Below are 24262 nucleotides of genomic sequence, written 5' to 3'. Positions count from 1 at the left end.
GGAATAAAATCCATGCTTTTTAAAACACTAATAATTTCTTCTCTTAAATGTTTTGTCCTATATAACATCACCCTGCCATTGTAATAATTTTGAAATTTGTGAAAAACTGCGGTAGTGATTTTACAACATACTAAAGCTGATACTTTTCCTAATTCCCTGTGGTAAATACGGACCATTTAATAAGCAGCTCACATTTCCCTCAAAAACTATGTTCATACAATTTTTTTCACTGATTATCTTTAATGCCTTCATTCAGAGAAGAAGAAACTCTAAGAAACAAGAGAATTCTTTGTTTGCCTAGCAGATAAATCTCAATGACATACTGAGAACAAAAATAGGTAAAATAGAAAATAAATCTTAATATAACCTTTGTAAAATAATCAACTCTCAAAAGGAAATTATGCATATTAGGTCCATAATCTGGGAAACATCTAGCTATATTAATGCTAACTTCTATGCAAAAACAGAACAGTTTTTAAACTGTTGTTTGGTTTGAAAAGAAAGATATCAAAAAGTAATCTTTTTACGTATAATAAAGTTATAGAAAATCCAGGCTTTTTGAACAATAATTTCAAGGTATATTTTTTCAAATATAAACATGTCAAAATATTTCTGTAGAGAAGATGCTTACAGATGTGGGTGCTGTTGAAAAGTTTTGAAAAGCATTTGAATTTCCAAACCACATTTGAAAGAAAAAACAGATTTCCACACAGACTGCTGGCTACGTATGTGATTCTTTCATAAATTCCTTTAATCATTTTTTTCCTTCTTTCACTCCAGCACTATCAGTACAGACAAAGAAAATTTTTATTACTCCTTATTTTCTGATGGATTTTTGCTAACCAATAATGGGCATTACATGATTATTAGAAGGATGTTCAAGATGGATTTCCTTGAAATAAATACAAATAGCAGCTACTGCTGCTATTTTGCTATTTGCAAATGTTTGAGAGTTAAGCAGTGAAAAACAGTAAACTACCAAAATGAGAAAACTGTAATAAGAAAAGGTGTGTGTTAATAAAAATTTAAATGAAAAAGTAATGACATCTACAGCTACCTTTTCATAAGTAAACTCTTTAGATGTACTGTTTTTGCGGGGAGGGGCATGTCTAAAGAATTTCCATTTCCATTCACAAATTGGAAACAGTCTAGGGACAGATTTATGCTTTGATCTATGAAAGATCTACACATGAAAATGACCATAGAACACTCAGACCTGGACTATTAAGCTTTGATATATGACATGAATGAAATCCTTGGATCTCAAAAATGATGAATCCAGAGCGTGGACAACAATTAGGTTCTTTACTGGCCAAGCTGAGGAAAGCTTGGGATTCTGCTTACCTAAACTCCTAGAAGCTGATAGTTTGGCAGTATTACTCCTGACTTTTTAAGTAAGACATTTACATAACAGCCTCCAATCAGCCTCTATTCTCTGAGTTCATTGTCAGCAATTTCATTTCTGCATTAACAATACTGTAACTCAACATTATTTTACTCTATCTGTTCATGGATACTCCCTAAAACTCCATTAATTATTGTTCCATGACAGTTTGCTAAAACAAGCCTGTTGGGGATGATCAGCAGTTACCTCTATAATCCACCAGAGCATTTGCACAGTATTTGGTGGAATAGCGCCCTTATCCCAAAACAGAAGCAGAACTGAACATCATCTCAATTTCAACTTCATATGTAATACATATGAATACATATGAATACATATCCATACATCTACCTCGTCTCATTTTTTTTCAGTCAGAGAACCAGAATTTCTGGGTCTTGCAATGAAGTTTTCTCAACCATTTCCCTGATGACAGTGCCTAGTTCTGCTGGTAGCTTAGCACAACTAGTGCTATTCACTGTTCATACCCCCAACATACACATTTCCAAAAAATTCATCAGTAGTTAAAGCCCACAAAAATATAGTTCTGTCCTTCATTGTTTAGCAGAAACTTTATTTACTCTGACTGACTCCTTCACAGTTTCAATTAACTGCTATTCCCTCCCTTTAGCCAGGCTAGGCAACTGCCTCACTTGCATTCTTATCCAAAAAACCTCCTTTATTCTGCCCCCTGACCCTATTCCGAGGTCTTTTGATAATCTGATAATCTCCCAATCAACAGAACTGGCAGTTTCTTGATGGCAATGTACATTTCTGGTAATATTTATGGAACATAAATGCAGCTGGAACAGAAGTTAAACAGTCACACAATAATGAAAAACCATTAAAACCAACTCCTACAATTCAGAAGGGAAAAAAATCAAAAAAGAGACATTGTCTCTTACTGTCTCCAGACAGAAATGTGTCACCATACTTTCAGGAGCCCTTAATTTGCTGTTATGGTGCATGTGTATTTCTTTACTACACATTAATATCAAAAATTAGTCCGTTTTCTACTGGAGAAAATACTCTAAGACTAATTTTTATACAGTATCGGAAAATTGAAGTTACAAAGTCAATACATTTATTTTCAACTTCCAATAATCACCTGAAACTACATTTGTGCCCAAATGATTGAGGCACATTGTTTTCCTAACAGTCCCTTTTCAGTTCAGTTCTCTCTCCACGTTAGCATGTAAGCTCTTTTTCCTAAGACACAATAGATGGAGTCACTTCAGCCTACAGGCCAAAAGTGGTCTGGTTTATTTAGTATGACCTGCAGCTGTACCAAACCTACCTTTCATGCACTGGCATTCTACTAATGATATGTGAGCACATTCAGCTTTTCATGTATAAAATTATGGGACAAATTCAAAAGATGTTTGGAAATGCTATTCAGCCTCCAGCAATGAAAATGCTTCTCAGCCTTTCCTAAAAGAACAATTTCTAAATGAGAAGCAAAAATTCCTCTTTCTCATGAAGCACTACAAAAGTGACCCTAATTGCATGTGGTTGTAGTTCAGGCCTAAACAGAAGACTGTTTAAAGCAAAGTGACACCACAAATTAAGTTTGTATCCCCACTCCAGAAACATTGTAAAGACAGTGGTTCAGAAAACAATTAATCTTCTTTTATTCTATTAAAAGCAGCAGCACCAAATTAGAGAAGAGAGGTTGGAAAAAGACAGAAGACAACATGTTGGCATTATTAGAATACTGCAGATGCTAATTCTTCTGCAACCAACAGGCTTCTGTAATTTATTTTTTTTAGAGTCTCTTACACTAGATATTGTACTACTTGTACCTCTGTTAATACCTGCCAAGAAATTTTTCACCAAGTACATGAGCTACACTTTGTGTGGGCTTGCTCATCTTAGTACTCAATTTTCAAGCATTCTGTATTAGCTCCAGGTTTTTTATCTAGTACCATGTGCCATGGGCACGATAAAAAGGGAAAATACTTTGTAAGAACTCTCATATTTAGACCCAATATCATGTGTTAATAATATCCCATTGTTTTTTTTAACTTGTATACAGACTGTATGTCCTGCCCAACAATACGGAACCCTTTGCCTAATTTTATTTTTAAAAAAATCTGAAAAATGGTGAAATTAACTTCACTTAGAATTCTAGCTGTCTGACAGCAGCGACTGTAACGAAAGACAGTGAAGAGATATCCTGAACCACACTTCTGTAAGTACACTTTGTTCTACATCAAAGATTTTGTAATTAGAAAATGGATCTAGTTCAATCCCAAACAGGAATCTTAGTATTTTAAATTTAAAAAGTATTAATTTTTATTCTTTGAAAATCTTGGAAGTTCCTTAAACAGATTAAGATAGTCACCTTCTTCTCAAAAACAAAAGACCACCCACTATCAACTTCAATCTTATTCTATGAAACACTGCAAAGTAACTTGATGCTCTGCTCTGATATGTCTTAGAAATAGTAAAGCTAGCATAAGTGGATGATTAAAACAGGAAAGAAAAGAACAAATCATTTGACAGATGATGAGAAATTAGAGGAGTGGTCATTGAAGCTGAGGAAATCACTTAAATGTCAGACAACTTAGAAAAAGACATAGGAAGCATGATGTTGAGAGACTGGTCACAAAATGCCAGTAGCAGTCAGATGAGAGATGTTTCTGGCCCAGTGGTTATTCCTACCTTACTCATTTGGTGTCATGATTCCTGAAGGAGAACTGGAGCACATTGTATCTGCATTAAAACCATGAAACCAAATATACACTGCACAAATCTTGTCTGGAACATTTATGTATCTAAGCCCCACAGGCCATAATGCAAACTGGCATCAGAACCTTTGAAAAGCACTCAATGTCAGCATTTCAGGTAAAGCCATATAGGCAAAGATAGAGACTCAAAAATGTTAACTAGCATGGCTACATTGATTTTAGATGTAAAGGGTTACTTACCACTGGTTTGTAAAGTGCCTACAAAGAACATCACACAGCTCCCCAGAGAGACTGAAACAACCTTATAGAAGCTGGTAATTGCAGATTCCACTTTATGATCAGGCATTTTTTGATAAAGTTTTTGTTGCTATGAGGAGAGGGGAACCTACATTTGGGTCTCTGATTCTTAAAGCAGGTATCAGGTGAGAGTCCCCAGACTGAAAGGGTGGGAGCAGGAAGAGCCTGTACAAATGTCTGGAAGATCTCTTCCATCTATGAGCACTTGGAGAGCTGGATCAGGCCCTGCCACCCAAAGCCACTGCTAGTGCTAGGCTGCAAGACTTTTTCCATGAAAGCTCCATAATAGAAAAGATAAAATGCTCATTTAAAAACAGAAGGGAAAAAAAAAAAAGAAAGGATAAACTACTATAACCAAACATACAAGCAAAGCCATTAATTTAAATGCTTCCACATGGAAATATGAAGAAAAAGACTTTCTTACAACTTCTAAGTGATCAGAAGTGAAATTGGAGATATTTCATGGTCTCCTAAAAATCCTAGTCTTGACAAAAGTAAAACTTGCTGTCATTTTCTAGGCAGTAAATGCTTTACTGCTGGGAAAAGATTTTGATGTTTGTAATTTCTATTGAAGAGCACTATGAAGTAGTTAAAAATATTGCCACATCTGAAAAACAGACCAACGGGAAGTAAAAGACACTTGTTCATCTGTATTTCTGTGACTTTTCTCACTTGGTATTATTTGCAACCCTACTTTCATGTCTGGCAACAGTGCCAACTCTACTAAGGATCATATATTACTTTTATCATGTTGATTACATATGTTCACCAGTTTTGCTGCCTATATATGATTAGTGTGGTTTGCACATACTTAGTGACACAATCCAGAGCATGACATTTTCACAGAAAATGTGTTTACTGGGAAAGAGCTCCTTAGAAGTTTGCATTCCTTTAAGCTTTGATCTACATGACATCAAGAATCCTACAGTTTGAATATATGTTTACCATTTATATTAAGATCTATCTCCTTCTCACTATATGGCTACTGAACACTTTGGAAGTCACAAAAAATTTCCTTTTCTCTAAGGTGAACTTAGTAGTAGCTGAATAAAAGAAAGCCTCTTAAAATGTTCTCATCTGTGAGTTTAAACTTCATAGTGATTTGACATTTAAATTCTGTTATTCATCAGCACTTCACAGCAGAACTTGATTTGTCTAAATGGATTTGAAAGCCCATAAGTGAAGAAAATCAGAAAAACCTGGTTTTGAATATCAAAAGATTGTATGTGAAAAGTATTTTTACAGGCTGCACATACCAGTTTTATTGATCAATTAACTTCTCCCAGAATGAATTTTTCTGAGACCATATATGAAAAGCCAAACCCCTCCCCTGACACTTACTGATAAATGTCTTTTCTGAGCACAGCTCTACTAAGAGGGTTGTCAGCCTGAGGAGCCATAGAGACAGATCCAATCTTGAGAACCAAAGTGTCTTCTTTAATTGATGGATTAGCTGTAGTTAGGAGAAGAGAAAATATGTGTTTGATTAAAAGTCAAATGCACATACCAGGAACAATTATTATTTCTTTAAAAATGTACATAAGAATATTTGCTAAGGATTCAATTTTGCACAGGAGCAACATAAAATCAATAGTCCTGCTGTGATACATAAAGACAAAACTATTGTAATTTCATTTCCCCAGAGTTTTATCACACCACTGAATCCTGGTCTGCGACTTCTCAGTCTCTCTGACACTTTTAGGGGGGTATTTCAAAATGACTTCAGACATTTTATGACATATTCTTTGTGATCTGTTTGTTTCTCCAATAACTATTTGCTGAAATATAAGCATGTAAACCACTCTGAATTGTGCACCCTTTTTACTATGGGCCTATATCTTTAGATGTAAAACATTACAGGATATCACAGTATAACCATCCTGGTAGCATTTGCAATCGGCTGCAACGCACATGGAAAGTTCAAACACAAAGACTGAAACAAGAGAATCTGAAATCTGACACATATACATGGAACAAGATGTAATACTGGACAGTAAATTTCACATCAGTAACAGAATTATTCTGAGACAAAAAAAATCTCTGCTTTCCACTTATCTCCATAATTTTCAAATTTCAGCCACATGTAAAGTTTCTCAGTTTTAAAAGCAGTGGTCATATTAGACAAAACCCAAAGTTCTGCACAGAAATAAACAGCACCATATTTTTTGTAGAAAGCTAACTCTGTCAGCAGGCACAGACAAAGCACTTGAATAAGGTTGTGCTCCATATTAAGAGTCCATATTAACTAGGAAACTCTGGAGCAGGTGTGATGCAAGTTGAAAGAGTTCATCATGTGAAGGGAACGGTTCACTGCAAAACCTGCGTGAGATGTAACAAGGATGGAACGACATCACACCTGCTCCCACACCCAAGGAAGTTCTGCAAGACTCTCGTATATGAGTTTTGAAAACAAGATTGCAGTAGAAGACAGTTTAAATAATTTACTGAAGCATGAAATGCTTGGTGTGGTAAGAACCAGGAAAATGTAATGCTTGAAAAAATGGTTTCTTCGAACCCAGTAATGTGTTGGTGAAAAAGACACCATGCTTTGCAGCTAAATACATATAAAGACATGTATATTTCTGAACAGATCTAAGAAATCACAGAAATTCTAATAATAGATTTTCAAACTATTGTAGGGAATACCCCAGTAAATATGTGGTAAAGTGGGAACACACGTTCTGACACACAAGTGTATTAGCACACAAACCATCTATTTAAAAGAACCTCATGTACTTACAAAGTGAAGACAAATCCTTTAGCCCCCCCAAAGCAAAACAGAACTAATTACGGATGGTTTGGTTGCTAGAAATAAGATACAAGAGTTAAGCTGATAAAAAACTAAATCTGAACTCATATTTTCAAAAAGTAGTAAGGCGCTATACTAAGTACTGGAATACTGCCACTGTACACTTAGGTGTTGGGTGTTTGTTTTCTAATACTCATATAAGAAAATGGAGTCATGGTATTAAATAAACATCTGATTATAACTGCAACTCAATTAGGTGGCAGACGCCTTATTCTTGGGAAGTGGTTCTTAATAAAATATACCTTAGGCTAAGAATTTTAATTTGTCTCTGACACTTAGCAAAGCAAAATAAGCACAGGGCTATCCATAACAGTCTCTGCTGTGTAAGTATTTTAGGAGTTTTTTTCAAGCCTGGGCATGGACCTTTCATGTTCAATAAATAAGGCAATTTAAAATCAGAAAGAATGAAAGACATTAATACAATCAACTGGTTTCTAAAGAGTCATATGAATTCATATCTCCATTCATTAACCCATGCTTTGCAAAGTATGGGAATAATGTAGTAAACAATCACAGTCATGGCAGATATTAAAAAAATTTGAGGGGAAAATCATCTATGCTACATTTTAAAAACGTACTTACAATTTAAGTATACTTACAATATGATACTGCACATACATTACTTTATACTTACAATATAAGTACAATCTAGGAAAATCTTACAGACTCAAGTGTAAAGATGTTGTTCACCATCTCATTTGGTTTTATCCACTCATCTCAGTCATCTTTTTGCTGAGCTAAATAACTTATGCTCTTTTAATCCTTCCTTTTAAGCCTCCTCATCTAGCACTTAATATTTTTGATACTTTTCAGCACCCTCTCTACTTTTATCAACATTCAGTTTTACAACAGAAAGCAAATTGGACATGATATTCCAGCCTCTGCCATACGCAGAAGTACAGCTACCTCCCTTATTTCTTTTCCCTGTGACCCACAAGCTGTTTCAGCCACTGTTTCCCAGAATAGTCTCTCCAGTCCTGAAGACCCAGTCTGTGTAAACCTTCCTTGATTTATAACTTTAGCTTTAGAAGATTTACTGTACTTTCTACAAGCAGTATGCAAGCACCATAACCCAGATGCATGGCCTCAGGAAATGCTGTGCAACATTCGCTGATGATAGCAGCAACGGTTTTATATTTACTTTCAGACTATTAAACACCAATTTCATTTATTATTCCCAACTGATGAGTTTTTGTGGGTTATTTTTTTTTTATTCCTGGTTAGCCATTTTTAATTCATTTAACATTTCCACAGAGAGAGTATGGGGATGTATTTAAATTAAATACCATGAGACAAAATATCAAACTCCCTAGAAAAGTCTAAGCATATCAAATCTTTGCAAATGTTTTATCAACTAAGAATTGAAATCACAATGAAGAATGGAAATCAGATGTTTTTTGAACATCTAATTTCCCATAAAACCATATTTATTTTCATGTAAAAATATGTAATTCTTTATTAACTGAATCATGTAATATTTTTCCTTTATGTTTTCCAAGAGAGAACAATAATATTAACTGTCTTAATTTTATTTGAACATTACACTTTCCCTTTTACTAGATAAACCTCCAGCTGTCAAAAACCTGTTTTTCCAAGGTGTGTTAAAAATTAGCCTCAGAAGACCAAGTTCCCTGAACACAACTTACTCAGCCTGACTGATTTGAAACTTTAATAGTAAGTGAGGAGGATGTTACAGACCATATGTTATGACAGACTTCAAAGCAGATAGTCATGCTCATGTGACAAGAATATATCACTTCTACAAACGCAGGACATACATTTATTCAGTGTGCTGCCTTTTGTTTTTCACTATCAACAAATTCATCATGTCCTTTATAGTGATTCCTGATATTTTGCTCCTAGTATGTACAAGAAAAGAGTTGCTATTGTCCTCAAACCAGCCAGATGTGGATTTTTTTCTGTCTTTAAAACTTCTTATCAGTGTTTTGCAATTTACAATTTTACTTTTAGTCTTCTGCTATGCAGTAATTCTTGTTCCTACTTGTCATATACTGCTTTCATATATTTAGTTACCTTTACTTCATGGCTGAGTAAGTGTGGGCTGCTGGCCAGAGCTTGAAACACCACCTGATGTGTTAACAAATCAAACTCAGAGAAAGCAGCATTGCTTATTGCCAAGGATAGAATGCTGTCCTCAAAACTACCACAAAAAGAAATGTTAATTGGTGCTGCTGCAAAAACCGTGAAACTAAAATACTGTAAAATTGTGTGGGTGTAGTCATGCATGCATGTATGCAAATTCCTCAGAAGAAGAAATATGATTTTGATTATTTCAGTGTTTGTCTACCGCAGTTCACTGTGGAAGTTGCAAGTAAACAACAGATTTGCTTTTTTTTAACTATACATGTAAAGCCACAATTACTTGTAGTGTTTGGGAGAAGGACAGTTTTTGTAGCTATCAGCATGCACAGGATATGAACAGCAGACAACTGCCTAGAAGAGAAACTGAAATAATTTTTCTGCTTTTACTGCAGTGATGACAAATTGAAACACACAAGTCTGATTGGACTGAAAATCTCTCATAGTCAATAAACGATGAATGAGGATCTTATGGAGGTGTATCTCCAGAAGATATAACACTCTTCTGACCTAACACAACAGATATGTGGGCCTTACTCAACTCTTGCTCCTTATTGTTTCTAATTTCTATTGTTCTTGAAGGCAATAAGCAGGAGAAGAGAGAAGCAATTTATTTCATGTTTATAAACCAATGAGACTTTGGGAAAATCTGGGGTGAAAGAAGAAATGAAAGAATAGCACCAATTTTCGTAGTGATGCTATTTCAGAGTTTTCCAGTGGAAGAGTGGAAGAGTGTAGCTGGCTGTCTTATTAATTAGGATAAACTTCAGCATTTTGCTTTAAAAGCATACAGTTTTTCTTCCTACATTGACTGCTTAACCATGGCAATTCTGTTCCTTGCAAGCATTCTTAAGCAAGAAACAGCAAAAAGACAAAGTTTTATTTTTATAATTTCTTTTTAATGAAGTATACAGTCACAGAGCTACAAAAACATACTTTTACAAAAGATTTCCTTGACAGCGTGCCCTAGAACTCCCTTCCAACTAGAATCATAATTCTTTCTTGCCAAGACAGCCAGTCTAATTTTATCTTCCTGTGTTTTCAGCAATCCCAGTTGGAAAATTGTAGAGGATGCTGGCAAAAAAATGATCTATGTAAATTCTTACTGCGTGCACTTCTTGCAATTAGGTTATGAGAAAAACCCAAAGATTATACTCTTAGGATTATATTGTGTGTTGTACATAATGGTAAAAAAATGCTCCATACCTACTGAACTTACGTAAATATATCATTATATTAGCAAAACACTACTTTTTTTTTAATCTCTAGAAGAACTGTGAGAAGTGAATGTACTTCCATTAGCTATTACATGGTCTAATTTTAACATCAGCATCTCTATTTATATATAAAGACTGTAATAGGGATGGAAATATATTCTTACATACAAAGGGAAAACAATATCTTACAGAATAAGTATTATCCATCAATCACATAACTATTTCTGAACATCTTACACTACCCAAGCTCTGTAAATACCTGTAAGCCTCTTGCACAAGAGAGCTGGAACAGCTTCAACTAAAATGCTAAACCACACCATCCATAAGGCACATTTTAATAATATTTTACAAACTAAACTATCTACTTGCTTTACTACCACATGGTTTTCCAGTAGTCAATGTCCACAAGGACTAATGCTCCCTGCTTACACTCCCTGCTGGGACAGGTGTCTGTGGAACACTGCACTGATACCAGCGTCACGTAAGCTGACACAGAATCATCACTGCAGAACTAGGTCAAGCTCTCTTCCCAGAATTTTTGACCATTCTTTATAATCACATTTTAAAAGCAAACTCTATAGATACCAAAGCAAGGGTCAAATAAATAGCTAAAAAGAAATTTAGAGCAAATGTGCAGAGAAGTAGCATGAATGTTAGATGTTTCCTAACTCTAACCTTCAAAACTGAAGCAATGGTCAGTGATTTATCTGCAACTATTCATCTACAATATCAAACAGCAAAACTTTTCTAACATAAAATACTGTACCTTCTGCAATATGATGATCTTCCTCATTTTTGGGGAAGAAGACTCTTATCACGCCGGTGTTGATATAAATCAGCGGCAGGTTGCGGGATGTCAGCGCGTGCGTCCTCATTGGTTGACCTGGTGACTTCCTTTTCTCCTTTTGACTCCTTGGCAACCTGGCTTGAAAAATGCTTGCAATTGCATTTAGCAAAGGAAAACAGAGGACCACATCAAAGGCCTGAGCAGAGAGAAGGATCTCATGGAGAAAATGAGGAGAACCATCAGTGTGACCTTCTGACAGCTTATGGAATGTTCTTCGTTCATTTCTTGATATCAGTTTGTGCCGGACATTTTTTGTCACAGCTTTGGTATAAGTGAGAGAAAGAAATCCATGTTGCTGGTGTGAGCCATCTAAAAGTTTTGCAGTTGTCTGTTTCAAGGAAAAATAAATAAATAAATAAACTGCTGCAAAAATCTACATGCAACATTCATCAATTACCATATTTCTGGTTATTTAGGATTCTATATTTTTAGTAGCTTCCTACAGTCATTTAATAGTAAAAAAAAAATGAAACAACGAAATACCCTTCATTTTTTTGAATGCACAGTTTGTCCATACTTCTCTGCATTGGGTCATCGAAAACCACAGATTTCTGAACATATTGTTCTTTTCTAATTACTTACATTTCAGGAAACTCGTACCTAACCAGCCAAAAACCCCTCATTTATTAAAAAACCCTAAATTTACCAACTCTTTCTGATATTTTTAACACATTTACATATTTTGATTTCTCCTTCATTTAAGATATTTGCAGATCTCACTCCCTTTGCATTGTTCCTTCTGCATGTGCAGACACCATAGCTGTTAAAATATCACTTGGGTGCTAAGACAGCTTCACCCCATCTCAACATGGGTGCATAAACCACCCAGAGTCACCTAAATAACTACTGAACTGGTTTTGCCTCATCACCTCAGAGTATTTAATGAAAATACCTGTGCCACATACTAAAGCACATAATTTCATTATACATTGCATTGTACTTTAAAAATAGCAGATTCCTTTACTTAAGACAGATTTGTCTTGCTAAAGATGACAATTAAATCCTTAGCTCCCTCAAGATGGACAGGAAAGTTTCCATATTACCTTTGAAAGTTTTTAAGTCATTGTTATAAATGGAAATATGTAAAAACCATTATTTTAACAATGCAACAATCATGTTGACAGAATTCTTTAATATTATTTAAATATCAGCTTTAATCATGTAAGCACAAATGAAAGCAACTATATTTTGCAAGTAGCTGCTTCTTTCATCATGGTATATTTGACAGAAATCAATTAAAAAATTTAAACATTGTTAGCAGAAGAACATCTCTTTCTTAAATACACAGGATACATAGTTTAAATGGTGGAAAACTGGAAGCTTTTAAAAGTAAATTAGTTAAAACAAACTTGTAAATTTATTTACTACGATTTATTAACTTAAATTTATTAACTTAAATTTATTAAACAGAATAAGAGAAAGGATTCCCAATTGATTTTCATGATGAAAATAAATCAGACCATCCAGAACTTTCACTAACATAAAATAATTCCATAGACCCACAGATAAAGAGGCCAATGTCAAAACACATGAAGTTCCTCAAGGATAAAGAGGCAAGAAGAAATTGACTTAAATATCTCACACTGAGATATTCTGAATCAGCTAGTAAACTTCCAAGCATTTAAAAGGAAGACTCAAATATGGAATTATTAATTGTTGCATTCTCATAATTAGACAGGCAATTTTAAAAGACTGCATAAAGGTATAGTGCAGTAATACCAAGTACTTAAATCCCTAAGTAGATATCAAAATTACACTAAAAAATGCAGCATTCAGTACTGGCTTTTACATATTTGGCCTTCAAACATACTCACTCATACTCGTGTGTGCTCACTTCTAATTTAAATTAATCTCTCTGACTTCAGTGGTCTGTTGTTATGTACAAGGCTGTGAACCATCAACCCTCATTCCCTTATCTACTAAAAAATGACAACTATTACTAAAGGATGAGGTGGAAATAACACAAGTTACATAATAAATATCACCAAGAAATACACTCAGTAAAAAAAAAAAAAAATAGATTACAAGAAATTAAGCAATTTTCTCTTTTTTTTCTGGAATTTATTAGTGAAAGTTCTGTATTCAAAAATTTTAAAAATATTCTTACAGAAGGAAAGAAGCCAGAGAAGTTATTGAAAGGATCCTGCTTGCTGATAGGTCGAACCAACAAGGTACGTCTGTTCAGCTTGTCAGTACAGGAAAGGAACACACCTCCATATTGCCCCAGAGACCAAGAATCTTCCCCAAGGCTTGAGGTAATGAACGAGGCATGGAAGATAGGAAGAAAAAAAAAAAAGTTGCTGTAAGCAAAAATAATTGTTTACATTTAGCTTGTGTGTTTCGATGCAATTGCAAGATGAACCTGTGCCATATCTTTTCCTAAAAAGCTGAATTTCAATCAGGTCAAACAAAAAAAAGAGATTAAAAAAGGTACGTGTAAAATTTTATGTGAAAGGACGACCTAAAGCAAGAGGTCAAGACACATGAGAATAAAAGTATAGTAAATCCTGTGTGTAGAAAAGAGACTTACCCTGGATTTTCAGCAGACAGCTTTAACAGAACAAGGAGGAGAAAGATTACAAGAACAAAGACACTGTGAATGCAAATCTGTATTCGTATGTTACAAAATCAGTATTATTTAGAAAAAGTTAGCTTTTAAGTGTTAAAATGTGCCTCGTACAGTTCTTGTAACCATTCTTTTTAACATATAGGAGAATAAAGTGAAGTAATTTGCTTAAGAACAATTATTCAGGTAAGCACCTTAGTTTACTACAGAAATCTCACCAAAAGTTTTTCTCTGCATTGTAGAAAAATTCCTTCAAAATGTCCTGACTTCCAATCTCCCCCTGGCCTGGAAGACAGAAAGTTCACCTTATCTATTCTCTGCTTCTGCTTTTAGTCCACAGAGATTTGCACACAGGAAAGGTACTCCAAATAGATTAGAAAATATAAATGAGAACAGTGACAATTTTGTCAAGTGGAGTAAGTTTTGAGTTTGTTGGGGCTTTTTAGGTTTTTTATTTGTTTGTTTCCCACAAAAGTTTAACTGGTGCTGGCTACCGGGATTTCACAGAGTCATAGAATATCTTGGAACATTCCAAGATTGGAATGGGTGGGTTGGAAAGGACCCACAAGGATCAGTGAGTCCAACTCCAGGCCTTGCTCAGCACCATCCCCAGGAGTCACACCATGTGCCCAAGAACATTGTCCAAATGCTTCTTGAGCTCTGTCAGGCTGATGCTGTGACCACTTCCCTGGGAAGCTGTTCCAGTGCCCAAGCAGCCTCTGAGTGAAGAACCTTTTTCTGATACCCAACCTAAACCTTCCCTGATACAGCTTAATTTTGTTCCCTCTGGTCCTGTCACTGGTCACCAGAAAGACGAGATCAGAGTCTGCCCCTCCTCTTCCCCTCATGAGGAAGCTGCATCAGGGAAGGTCTCCCCTCAGTGTCCAGGCTGAGCAGACCAAGTCACCTCAGATGCTGCTCACATGGCTTCCCCCTTCAATGCTCTACACCCTCTTTGCTGCCCTCCTTTGGATGCTTTCTAGTAGTTTAATAACTTTGTTATTAAACTTTGTGGTGCCCAAAACTTCACACAATATTCAAGGTGAGGCTGTCCAGTGCAGAGCAGAGCAGGACAATCCCCTCCCTTGCCCAGCTGGTGATGCCATGCCTGACACCCCCCAGGACATGCTCAGCACTCCTGCATGGTGACATGATTTTAAAAGACTTTAAAAAAGTACAAAATTTAATTAGCAAATATTATATTATATTATATACAAGCAATAACTCATTTATAATGTAGGCAAACAGGAATCTAAGTAATTTTTAAGACAGCTCATTAGGAATAAAATCATAAAGAAACTATGGTAATGTTGCTAAATTAATGCTAAATCTCCTTCCAATTGTACACAGAGAACTATAAGCATTCAATAAGACCTTGCAGACATTGGTTCCCAATTCAAAACGATTTATGCTGCTAAATATTTTAGTTATTTTCAATGCCAACAGCCGTGCTGAAGCTTTTAACTATGTTTTTCTACTCAAAGAGTAACACAACTATTTTATTTTCTCTTAATCTCTTAATTCCCAGTGGAATTTGTTGACCTCTAATGGCAAATACTACCCTAGCTGATCAAAGACTACACAGGCTCTCTCTCTGTCAAGACTGGTGTGTTCATGGCCAACACAAACTAGAAGATGGCACATGCCGTTCTACAGAACCATGTCTGGGTGTCAAGTGACACAGTCACGCCGGTGCAGCAAATTATCCAGACACCAGGACTTGCAGAGTGGGAAGGCAGACTAGGAATACACACAGTATTGATGATGCACTGCTTGAGATGAATTACTGAAGTTTTACTCAGGTGTCTGCAGAACACTGCGCCATGTGACACAGCACAGACCATCAGCTCAGCTCTCTTCATTACATTAACTGCTGCTTTGCCAAAGCAACAGATGTTTCTAAAAAACTGAGTTGTTTCTTTTCAGCATGCAAGATTACATAAATATAATGCATATACACATCCTGAACCAATATTTCAGGAATTTCCCATTCTATAGTTAAGCTAAAATTAATTTTTTTGTTTAATGGATCAAGAGAGCAGTAAGTGTGAAAAAACCATTCTCCTAAATTTGCAATGATTCCTATGTAACTCTTTGGAATTAGATCTAATTCTGAGGAAACACAATTGTGATTTTTATTACTTAAAAGGTTAAAATAATTTAACTGAAATTGAATATCTACCTTAAGTTATGAAAAAAAAAAAAACAAAACACCACCATCTTTCAGACTGAAATGAAAGCATCACAACTCGCAGGAATTACCTGTTTCTGTAATGGTCAATATTGAAGCTTTCTATTTTACATTTGATTTTGGTATAGACATCCTGCATATCCACTGAGGCACTGAGATCCTCCAATTCACTGACAATACAGACTTCTGCAATAGTCAAAGAAAATAAAAGTTATTAGTTATTAATCTGAAAATTGAAAGATTTTAAACAAGAAACGTATCTGAGACACTGCATTTTGTAAATAGGATGATGCTATTTCGGCTCAGAGTTTTCTCATAAAGCACTTCTTGATTCAAGTGTCACACTAGAATCCTAACCTTTTTATACAAATATATTGAGAAACATATATATGGGGTTTCTAGTTTAGGTATTTATAGCATAATTCCTAAGGGAAGCAAAAAGAAAAAAAATATTTGCCAAGATATTTACTCTAATTATTCTAGATTTTTCTCTCTCTTGTGCAATTATTTTTTTTTAAAAATCAAAGGTTCAAGTACATTTCTTGAAAACTAGCCTTAAAAATGAGTCACTTTATTTTTTCACATTTCCATGGGCAATAATGTTAATAGCTAAGCAGCAGTATTTCCTAGAAAAAAAATTTTGAAATCCTGCAGTTAATGGAATCTGAGTTTCTTTCAAACAATTACTGTTGAATGACAATTCAGCTATATCTCAAAGAGGAAAAAAAAGATAAGCTGTGCACAACACATGTTTTACGGTTCAACACAGAAGTTGAAACTTCTTCTCTGAACCCTTTATTAAACTTCCTTTGACTTTAATGATTATATTATGGTGATTATATTAAATTGAAATTTGAAATTATAAATATTAAACTAGAATGGACTATATATGGAGATACACAAAATATATGACTAAATCATATCAAAATGAAGCATGATTGGTTCTAAGAAAATAAATGCAGCACTCTACGGAAATTAATTAACTTATTTCCAATTTAAATTAATCATCTGACACATGGGGGGGAAAGTTTATGTCAAAGAACAACACTGAATTCTAATTTGTATGCAGTAACACAACTACATTTTGTTGCTGTTATATAAAATACAGCTCCAACTCATTATTTCTGTGTTATAGTGTTCAGTAATGTTGATACAAGCACTGAATAGATAATACTGTTCTGTAAAATAGGCTGTGCTATTTAAAACAGTACACTAGGAATTCAAATGGAATTTAAAATTTAAATAGTACATTAGGCAGAAAAATGCAGAATACCTGTGCCATTATTTCTAGGATCAGGAGCAAACAATTTTACAGTAATTTTTGGCAGCATCCACTGCATCCATAGGCTGACACGTCCACTTGAAACTCCAATGTTACTTGTTGTTTGTTCCAAGGTAATGGAGTCTGAGAATGGAGAATCATCACCACCCTGAAGAGAATCACCCTACAAAACAAAAGCAATAGCTGAGGAAAAAAGAAGTACTGCTTTTCACCACTTCTGGGTTTTTTTTCTATCTCAACTGACATGGATGCACAAACTATAGAAATACAGATTCCCAAATAGCACATTTGAACATGTGGCCATTGAACAAATGGCTATTGAACAAATAGCCATTTGTGACACCAGAAAGGATAAAATATTTTTCTCTTTTCTTTGGTAGAGATAACAGACTATGCCAAAGACTGAATGGTAAAACTCTTAAGGTTTTATGACAGGTCTCCTTAGCATAGCACACCTGCCTTATTGACTCTACACTATGGAAACACTATCATCAATTTAAAACAAATGCTAATAGGAATATTTGGAGATGCAGTAGGAAAAGGGATATGGAGGCTTGCACATATCTGAAAGGCAAAAGAAGGAAGAGTCACTGGAAACACTAAATGAAGAGCCACCCAGCAAGGCCATAACACCTACACTATGTACACACTGCATTTGAGTCTTTTTTTTTTCCCCTTGTATGTACTTCCCTGTAATTTCTTGGAAAAATATTTCAGAAAACAATAGCTTTCTGTAAGAATTGGAAATATTTTATTTGCCACTTTCTAAATACTTCTGTTTAAAAATTATTGTCACTTGTAATATTCTTAAATGTATGAAATGTTGACAAATGAGCTTGTAGAAGCTTCTGTGCCATCAATTATCTCTGTTCCTTCCCTAAAATTTTAAGGGCTCAATAAAGAAGACACAAATATTAATGTTTTTAGGACAAGACGATGACAATTGAAAGCTACACTGAAAATTCTGTTATGTGGGCTTATTAGAGCAATGCAGGCATGTTCTGATAATATTTACCAGCCAAAGGACCTCAACCTGCTCTTTTGCTGGATCTTCCAGACAGGGAAAACATGTAACTGCTCATCAGCCCTCAGTGTTTACAGCCTATTAAACTGAATGCAAGAGACACATAAGTCACTAATGTCATCCAGAAGCTACTGAATATCCAGGAGCATCTCCACTTCCAACTCCACCATGTGTTGTAAATTTTCTTCACTCAAGCACAAAGGAAGGAAAAAGGTTTAGTCACTTTGATCCACTAAGACCAAGCTGTTTCTAAGATTAACAGACCAATAAACACCCAAAGTCTTATCTTTCATTGAAGGTTTGTGGGATTAAGCACTGTAAAATATGATGAACAACATGTCTGAGATTTATCTAATTAAAAGCCAAGATTATTTCTATGGAAGACACCCCAGAAGGCAGATCTACACAGTAAGCATTACAATTGGACTGAAAGCATTTTAACCTGTCAGACAAGATTCAGAATGCACTTGTTTCAACTTCAGATGCCCAGGAAAGCTTGCTTTCAGTAGCAAAATTAAAATCTGACAGTACTTGCCTCATTCTGCAGTCCATGGCTGGAAAATGCAAGTATGGAAGCTCTGTCAGCAATCTATTTTCTGGATGGGTAGGACCTAGCCCAAACCTAATGACATAGCTCACATGGAAGCATTTATGTTGACAAATCACATTTTCATTCAACTCAGGCCTACAATTTAATTATAGGTTTTCTAAACTATAAGAGGACACAGAGAGAAACAGCAAAGGTACTTCATCTGCATGCAGTAACCTTTACCTTTGAAAAGCTCAGTGATACAATTGGGAAGAAACCAATTGGATCAACAGCTGACCCAAAGAACTTAGCATTCCAGATACTTATTTGTATGAGGAAGAGAAAACTTGTCCAACTAACCAGTGTATGTTTCAAGAAAATAACACCTAAACATGAGACTATAGTACCTGGACCAGTTAATAGACATAATATGACCTAATGCAATGACAATTAAGATCCAGTTGACCTTCATTCATTTATCTTAACAGTGGCTTTGGGTTAATCAAAATGTATAAAAGAAAACAAGTATATTTCTATTTATTTTTTTTTATCTTAGATAAGGCATTATTGCTTACAGCTCTCAGATTACCTGAAGAGCCATAGGTGATTATCTTTTGAAAAACTCCTGAGATCCAAAGAGCATTTGCTCACTGTCACTTTCTAAGTGAACTAACTTCCTTACACAATGCCACCTGAAATCTCTCTCCAAGTCATGGACTTAGCATCACTCTCTTGCTTTTAGGGTTTGTTTGCTCTTCCTCTTTTACTCTTACACTGCTTGCAAATTTAATTATCAAATATAGCTGGACCTGTCTCCTGCTATGTATCTAATAATATTTAATCCTGCCACAGCAGGACATCTCAATGGAGAAACCTCCTATAGCTCATTTCACTATGATGCATCTAGCTCTCAGATTGGAGTGGCACATTGAACATATGGCACCCAACAAAATAAGGCAAAAAAAACTCAGTGTGGTAGAACCTGCTAAATAACACATTCAGGACAGAGGTTAACTTCTTTCTCACAAGCTGTGACTTGCATTTCCTCTTTCCTTCTCCAGCAAAATCATTCCTGCCTCTTGCCTTTTTTGTCCAGATTCCATCTCTTAATACTATTTGGTAACAGTAGCCTTGCAAGACATTTCCTATTATGTCCACAATCTCTCCAGTGCCACTTAATTATCCTACAAGGCATCCCTAACTGGAAGCGACACGAGACTAAATATCTTTTCAACACTGTAAGCAAAATTCAGTTTTCTTCAAGGACGCCAGCACCTGTCCTTGGAATGAGAAAGTATGGGGAAAGTAGCCTTGGAGAGTGTCAGCCCTGCAAGCTCCCCAGCATCTGAAAGGATGTAGGCAGAGCAGTCACTTGGCCAGTGCTTACCAGTGTTAGTTCCTGAAATGGCAGGCACCAGCAATAAGACAGTGACATAACCCAGCCATTTTGCTGTCCTCAGCTATCCCTGTCAACCTGCTGCAAACACTGGCCTGCCTCCCTTCAACTACTCTGCTCACTTGTAAAGCAATGAATGGAGTGAAAATCTAACCACAATGCTTTGAGAATCCTATCTCCTGCTTTAATGAGCCTTTATTTGCAAAGTCCTCATTCTTACAGCACATCAGAGAAGCCTCAACCTATCTCATGACTTGATATTTCATGCCCTGAGAACGGCATTAGTTCTGATCATTTCAATTTCTGACAATCAATTTCTCTTTATTTGTTTCCTTTGCATAACATCCACACAGCTTCTTTGACATTCTGTCTTTCAGTAACTTCCCACACCTTTGTAATTTGCCTTTGAATTATTGCCCTAAAAGATGATGATTCAGTGTTGGACTTTCACTGTGTCTGAGACGACCTTTCTCATCAAAACCCACATGCTCTGAAAAGATGATGGTGGAGTCAACAGTACTTTGGGGAGATCTGAAGGAAGAAGCCAGCCAAAGAGAATTTCCCTGTGCTGAGATCTTCAGATGGATTTCACAAAGTATCAAGATATAAAAGCCAATTAAGGTAAGGAAAGGGAAAAACAATACTTTTAGATTTATTTACAGTTCAAGCCAATGTTCTTGACAATGTTGATGTTCTGTGGACCCATTTGTGGCTCTCTATTCCTTGCATTCTATAAAAAACACTTTTTTTCTTTTATTTTTATTACTATTTTTTTAATCTGAAGATTATTTCAAGTTCTGAAAGAATATTTCAAGTTCTGAAGAGTATTTCAAGATCTGTTTGTACCATAAACACACTTCATTTTGCCAAACCATAACTTACAAACTGTGATGGAATGGGTGGGAACGAGAGACAGTCTCTTCTTGTCTTCCACACACCCCCCCACTCTCCCACAGCACATGTTCCAAAATGGGTTTTGAATGGAAATCAACTTTGTTCTAAAATTTTGGCAGGTCTCTACATTTCTGATAGTTGAAAAAGAAGTAAACAATAGCTGATTAAACTTAAAGGGATACACTTCACAGAAAATACATATTGCCACCATGGTAATTTTTGAATTTTATAACTGGGTTCCTTTATTTCTGTAATTTTATGTTTTCAGCTGTTTCATGCATTTTTGTTAGGTTTTTTTTCCACAGAGAGCCATTTTTATTTAGTGGTTTGAGTACAAAGATAACTTTACTGTGAAGAAAAGTCACGCTATAATTTTCCCACACTTCTTTCCGATTATTTTTCTGAAGATATTAAATTATGTATAATGCATCTCAGAATCAGTCAGTTGGTAATTTTGGCACAAGGTTACTTAAAAGAGTATTTGTGAGATTTCTGAAGAACTGCACTTACCACAGAGTTACAGATACTGACCCAGATGTATTATCAGAAGCTGGACCTGCAATTGCCAGGGTTTGGAATTCATTCTACCACACAGCCTGAAAATCTTAACAAGGGCCACAAGTCCCTTGGGCTTCACCTCACCTACAATTCTGTACTTGGGCTACTGCATTCCCCCCCCAGAATTCCAGGTGACAGGCCCTTACTCCCCCTTGGAGTGGCAGCAGGTCAGTGGAGCTAAAACTGGGTTGGGCAGCGTTGTCCAGCAGTGATCTCCTGCTGGCAGCCACGGCAGCTACAGAGCTGCTCCAGAGACACCCCAGCTGCTCAACACCCTGTCCCTGGCAGAGGGACACGGTGCTGCCTCTGCCCCCTTCAACAGTTTAACTTCAACATGCTACCCACATTTTTTCTGCAGTGAAAACATGCGTAAACAGCTGAATTGGCCCGTTCCCTTTGTCAGCGGCAGATGCTCCTCTGAAGACAGATAGAACATGTTGTATCACTGTCCTTTGGGAGGCAAACAAATGGAAGAGACTGCATTTCTTCTTAGCCTTCTGTTCATGGTACTGTAACCACAACCATTAGGCAGAGTCAAAGGGCCTGAAAAACTGATGGTCTGCAGTAGCTGACATCTTTTTTTATTTTTTATAAGCTCAAATTCACAGAAATTTTTTTGCAGTAAAAAACTAAAAAACTGAAGTGAGACGAAAGACTCTTGTTTCTCATTGAGTTTCAATTTTCATTTTGGATTTTCAGCACCCAGCATGTTATTGTTAAATATGTTTATGCATTACTTTTCTGCTCTGTTTCCAGATCTACTGAAAAATCAAGCCAGAGTCAGAAACCCTGAACTATTTTCCCACAACTTCTCATGCCAAGTCCTAAAATATACAATTTAATTCTTTTACCAATTGTTGCAAATTGACCAATATACTGAGTTTATTTTCTTACCAGAATTTATCTTTGTTCATCAGGAAGATCCAAACATATGAGGCCTTCATCCTTGGCCTGCCTAAAGCTCAGGGATGATCACAGTTTGGCCACACTAATGCTATGCCTTATCAAAATAACTTCTGCATTCTTGCTCAATCACTGAGTTTCCCCAAGGACTAAACACTTCCACCACTGTTTGTACTTAAGTAAACAGTAACAAGTGGCCTGTTGCAGTCTGCACTACCTTACCTTTTCCAAGGCAGGGATGGTGAAAATGATTAACTGTTTCCAGCCTCCAGTATTTAAGCCTCTCACTCATGCTTCCCTGCCCTACCATCACCCAGGCTAAAAGCCAGTAAGCCTAGGTAGCTTTGTCCACATCAGACTATGGTGCTCACACCAAGTTGCCAGCAAGAAAAGAATTAGACACAGCTTAAAGTATAAATCATTCACAAATCACATAAACAATTTTTTTTTGCTATCTGATATAAATAGTTGTGCAAGTTTTCTTTCTTCTTTTATAGCGAGTCTGTTGCAGCTGAAAGAAGCTTTAAAAATAATCATGTGTCCCCCACAGAGCAAAACACAGCAACTATAAAATCTCTAAACTTAAAAAATCCCATTGCTATGGCAGCAAAGCTGTTTCGGTTTGACACATTTCAAGATTTCAAGGCTCAAAACTATAGAAATATATAAACAAAATACAGAGTGCGATAAAAAACTAACTTCTGGAAAATTTCCACAAGTCAAACCTACAGAAATATGTATTATTATTTAATTAATCTATTCTAATATTGTCCCTTGTTCACTAATTCACTAAATATCATTTAGATAATTTAGAATTTTTAGGAGAAGAAATTTTCTAGCCAGTGTATAACATTTGTTGAGAATACAAAGAAAATTAAATAAATTATGAACAACATTTTGCAAAAGGGTAGGATATGAACACTGAACTTGGACCCATATTACTAAAATAATCTTGGTAACATATGGATTAAAACACTACTGAATAGTCTCAATTAATGCTCCAAGTACAACATGTACTCCAAATACTGCCATCTATATAGATGATCAAAAACAAATTGTTATTTATAAAGCTGGTGGTTTCTGATTGTAATGAGAAATTAATTTAATGTGAGTACGGGGAAAACCACTATTTATACCATGCACACGTAGATATACACCAAAAACAAGGCTATTCAAGTAATCTACAAACATTTTAGTGAAACAACTTAAGAACTGAAACTCTAACCCAAACACCTTTTAACGTCAGCTGTTTCTTCAGGGAGTGTATGTATGATGCATATAAAAGTAGGCACTAGCAATCATCATTTCATTTTCTCCAAACCTGAGAATTAATATAAACTATACAGAGGGCTAAGCCAATCCTGGCCAAACGTTGAATACGTATTGCACTCAGAATCCAAATTACTGTATATCTGCCTGTGCTCACAACTGTTCTATGAGGTGTCTCTAAAGTTGATGGGGCTATCCTGAGACTGAAAGCCAGTCATTCAGAAAAGTCTCCCTCCATTGTACATAGATTTATGTTAAAAACAGAGCACTGAATACATGTGATACCTTGAAATACCTTCAATTCATCTG

The 24262-nt window shown here is 35.7% G+C and overlaps 1 protein-coding gene across 7 annotated transcripts in view; it reads right to left on the bottom strand.

The window, feature by feature from the left end:
* VPS13B (vacuolar protein sorting 13 homolog B) overlaps positions 1-24262 on the bottom strand; it is a 429942-nt gene that overhangs the window by 167440 nt on the left and 238240 nt on the right. For all 7 annotated transcript variants that reach the window (XM_041413097.1, XM_041413101.1, XM_041413100.1 and 4 more), the window contains 5 exons: positions 17372-17543; positions 16170-16284; positions 13449-13590; positions 11261-11669; positions 5710-5821 (listed from right to left, as the gene is read on the bottom strand). In XM_041413097.1, the coding sequence (XP_041269031.1) occupies positions 5710-5821; positions 11261-11669; positions 13449-13590; positions 16170-16284; positions 17372-17543 (950 nt within the window). The remainder of the gene's footprint in view (positions 1-5709; positions 5822-11260; positions 11670-13448; positions 13591-16169; positions 16285-17371; positions 17544-24262) is intronic.

This window comes from Onychostruthus taczanowskii, unplaced genomic scaffold (assembly GCF_017590055.1).
Source record: "Onychostruthus taczanowskii isolate IOZ18803 unplaced genomic scaffold, ASM1759005v1 scaffold4, whole genome shotgun sequence".
NCBI lineage: Eukaryota > Metazoa > Chordata > Aves > Passeriformes > Passeridae > Onychostruthus > Onychostruthus taczanowskii.
The sequence above is the reverse complement of the archived record's forward strand: the minus strand, read 5'-3'. Positions and strand labels throughout refer to the sequence as shown.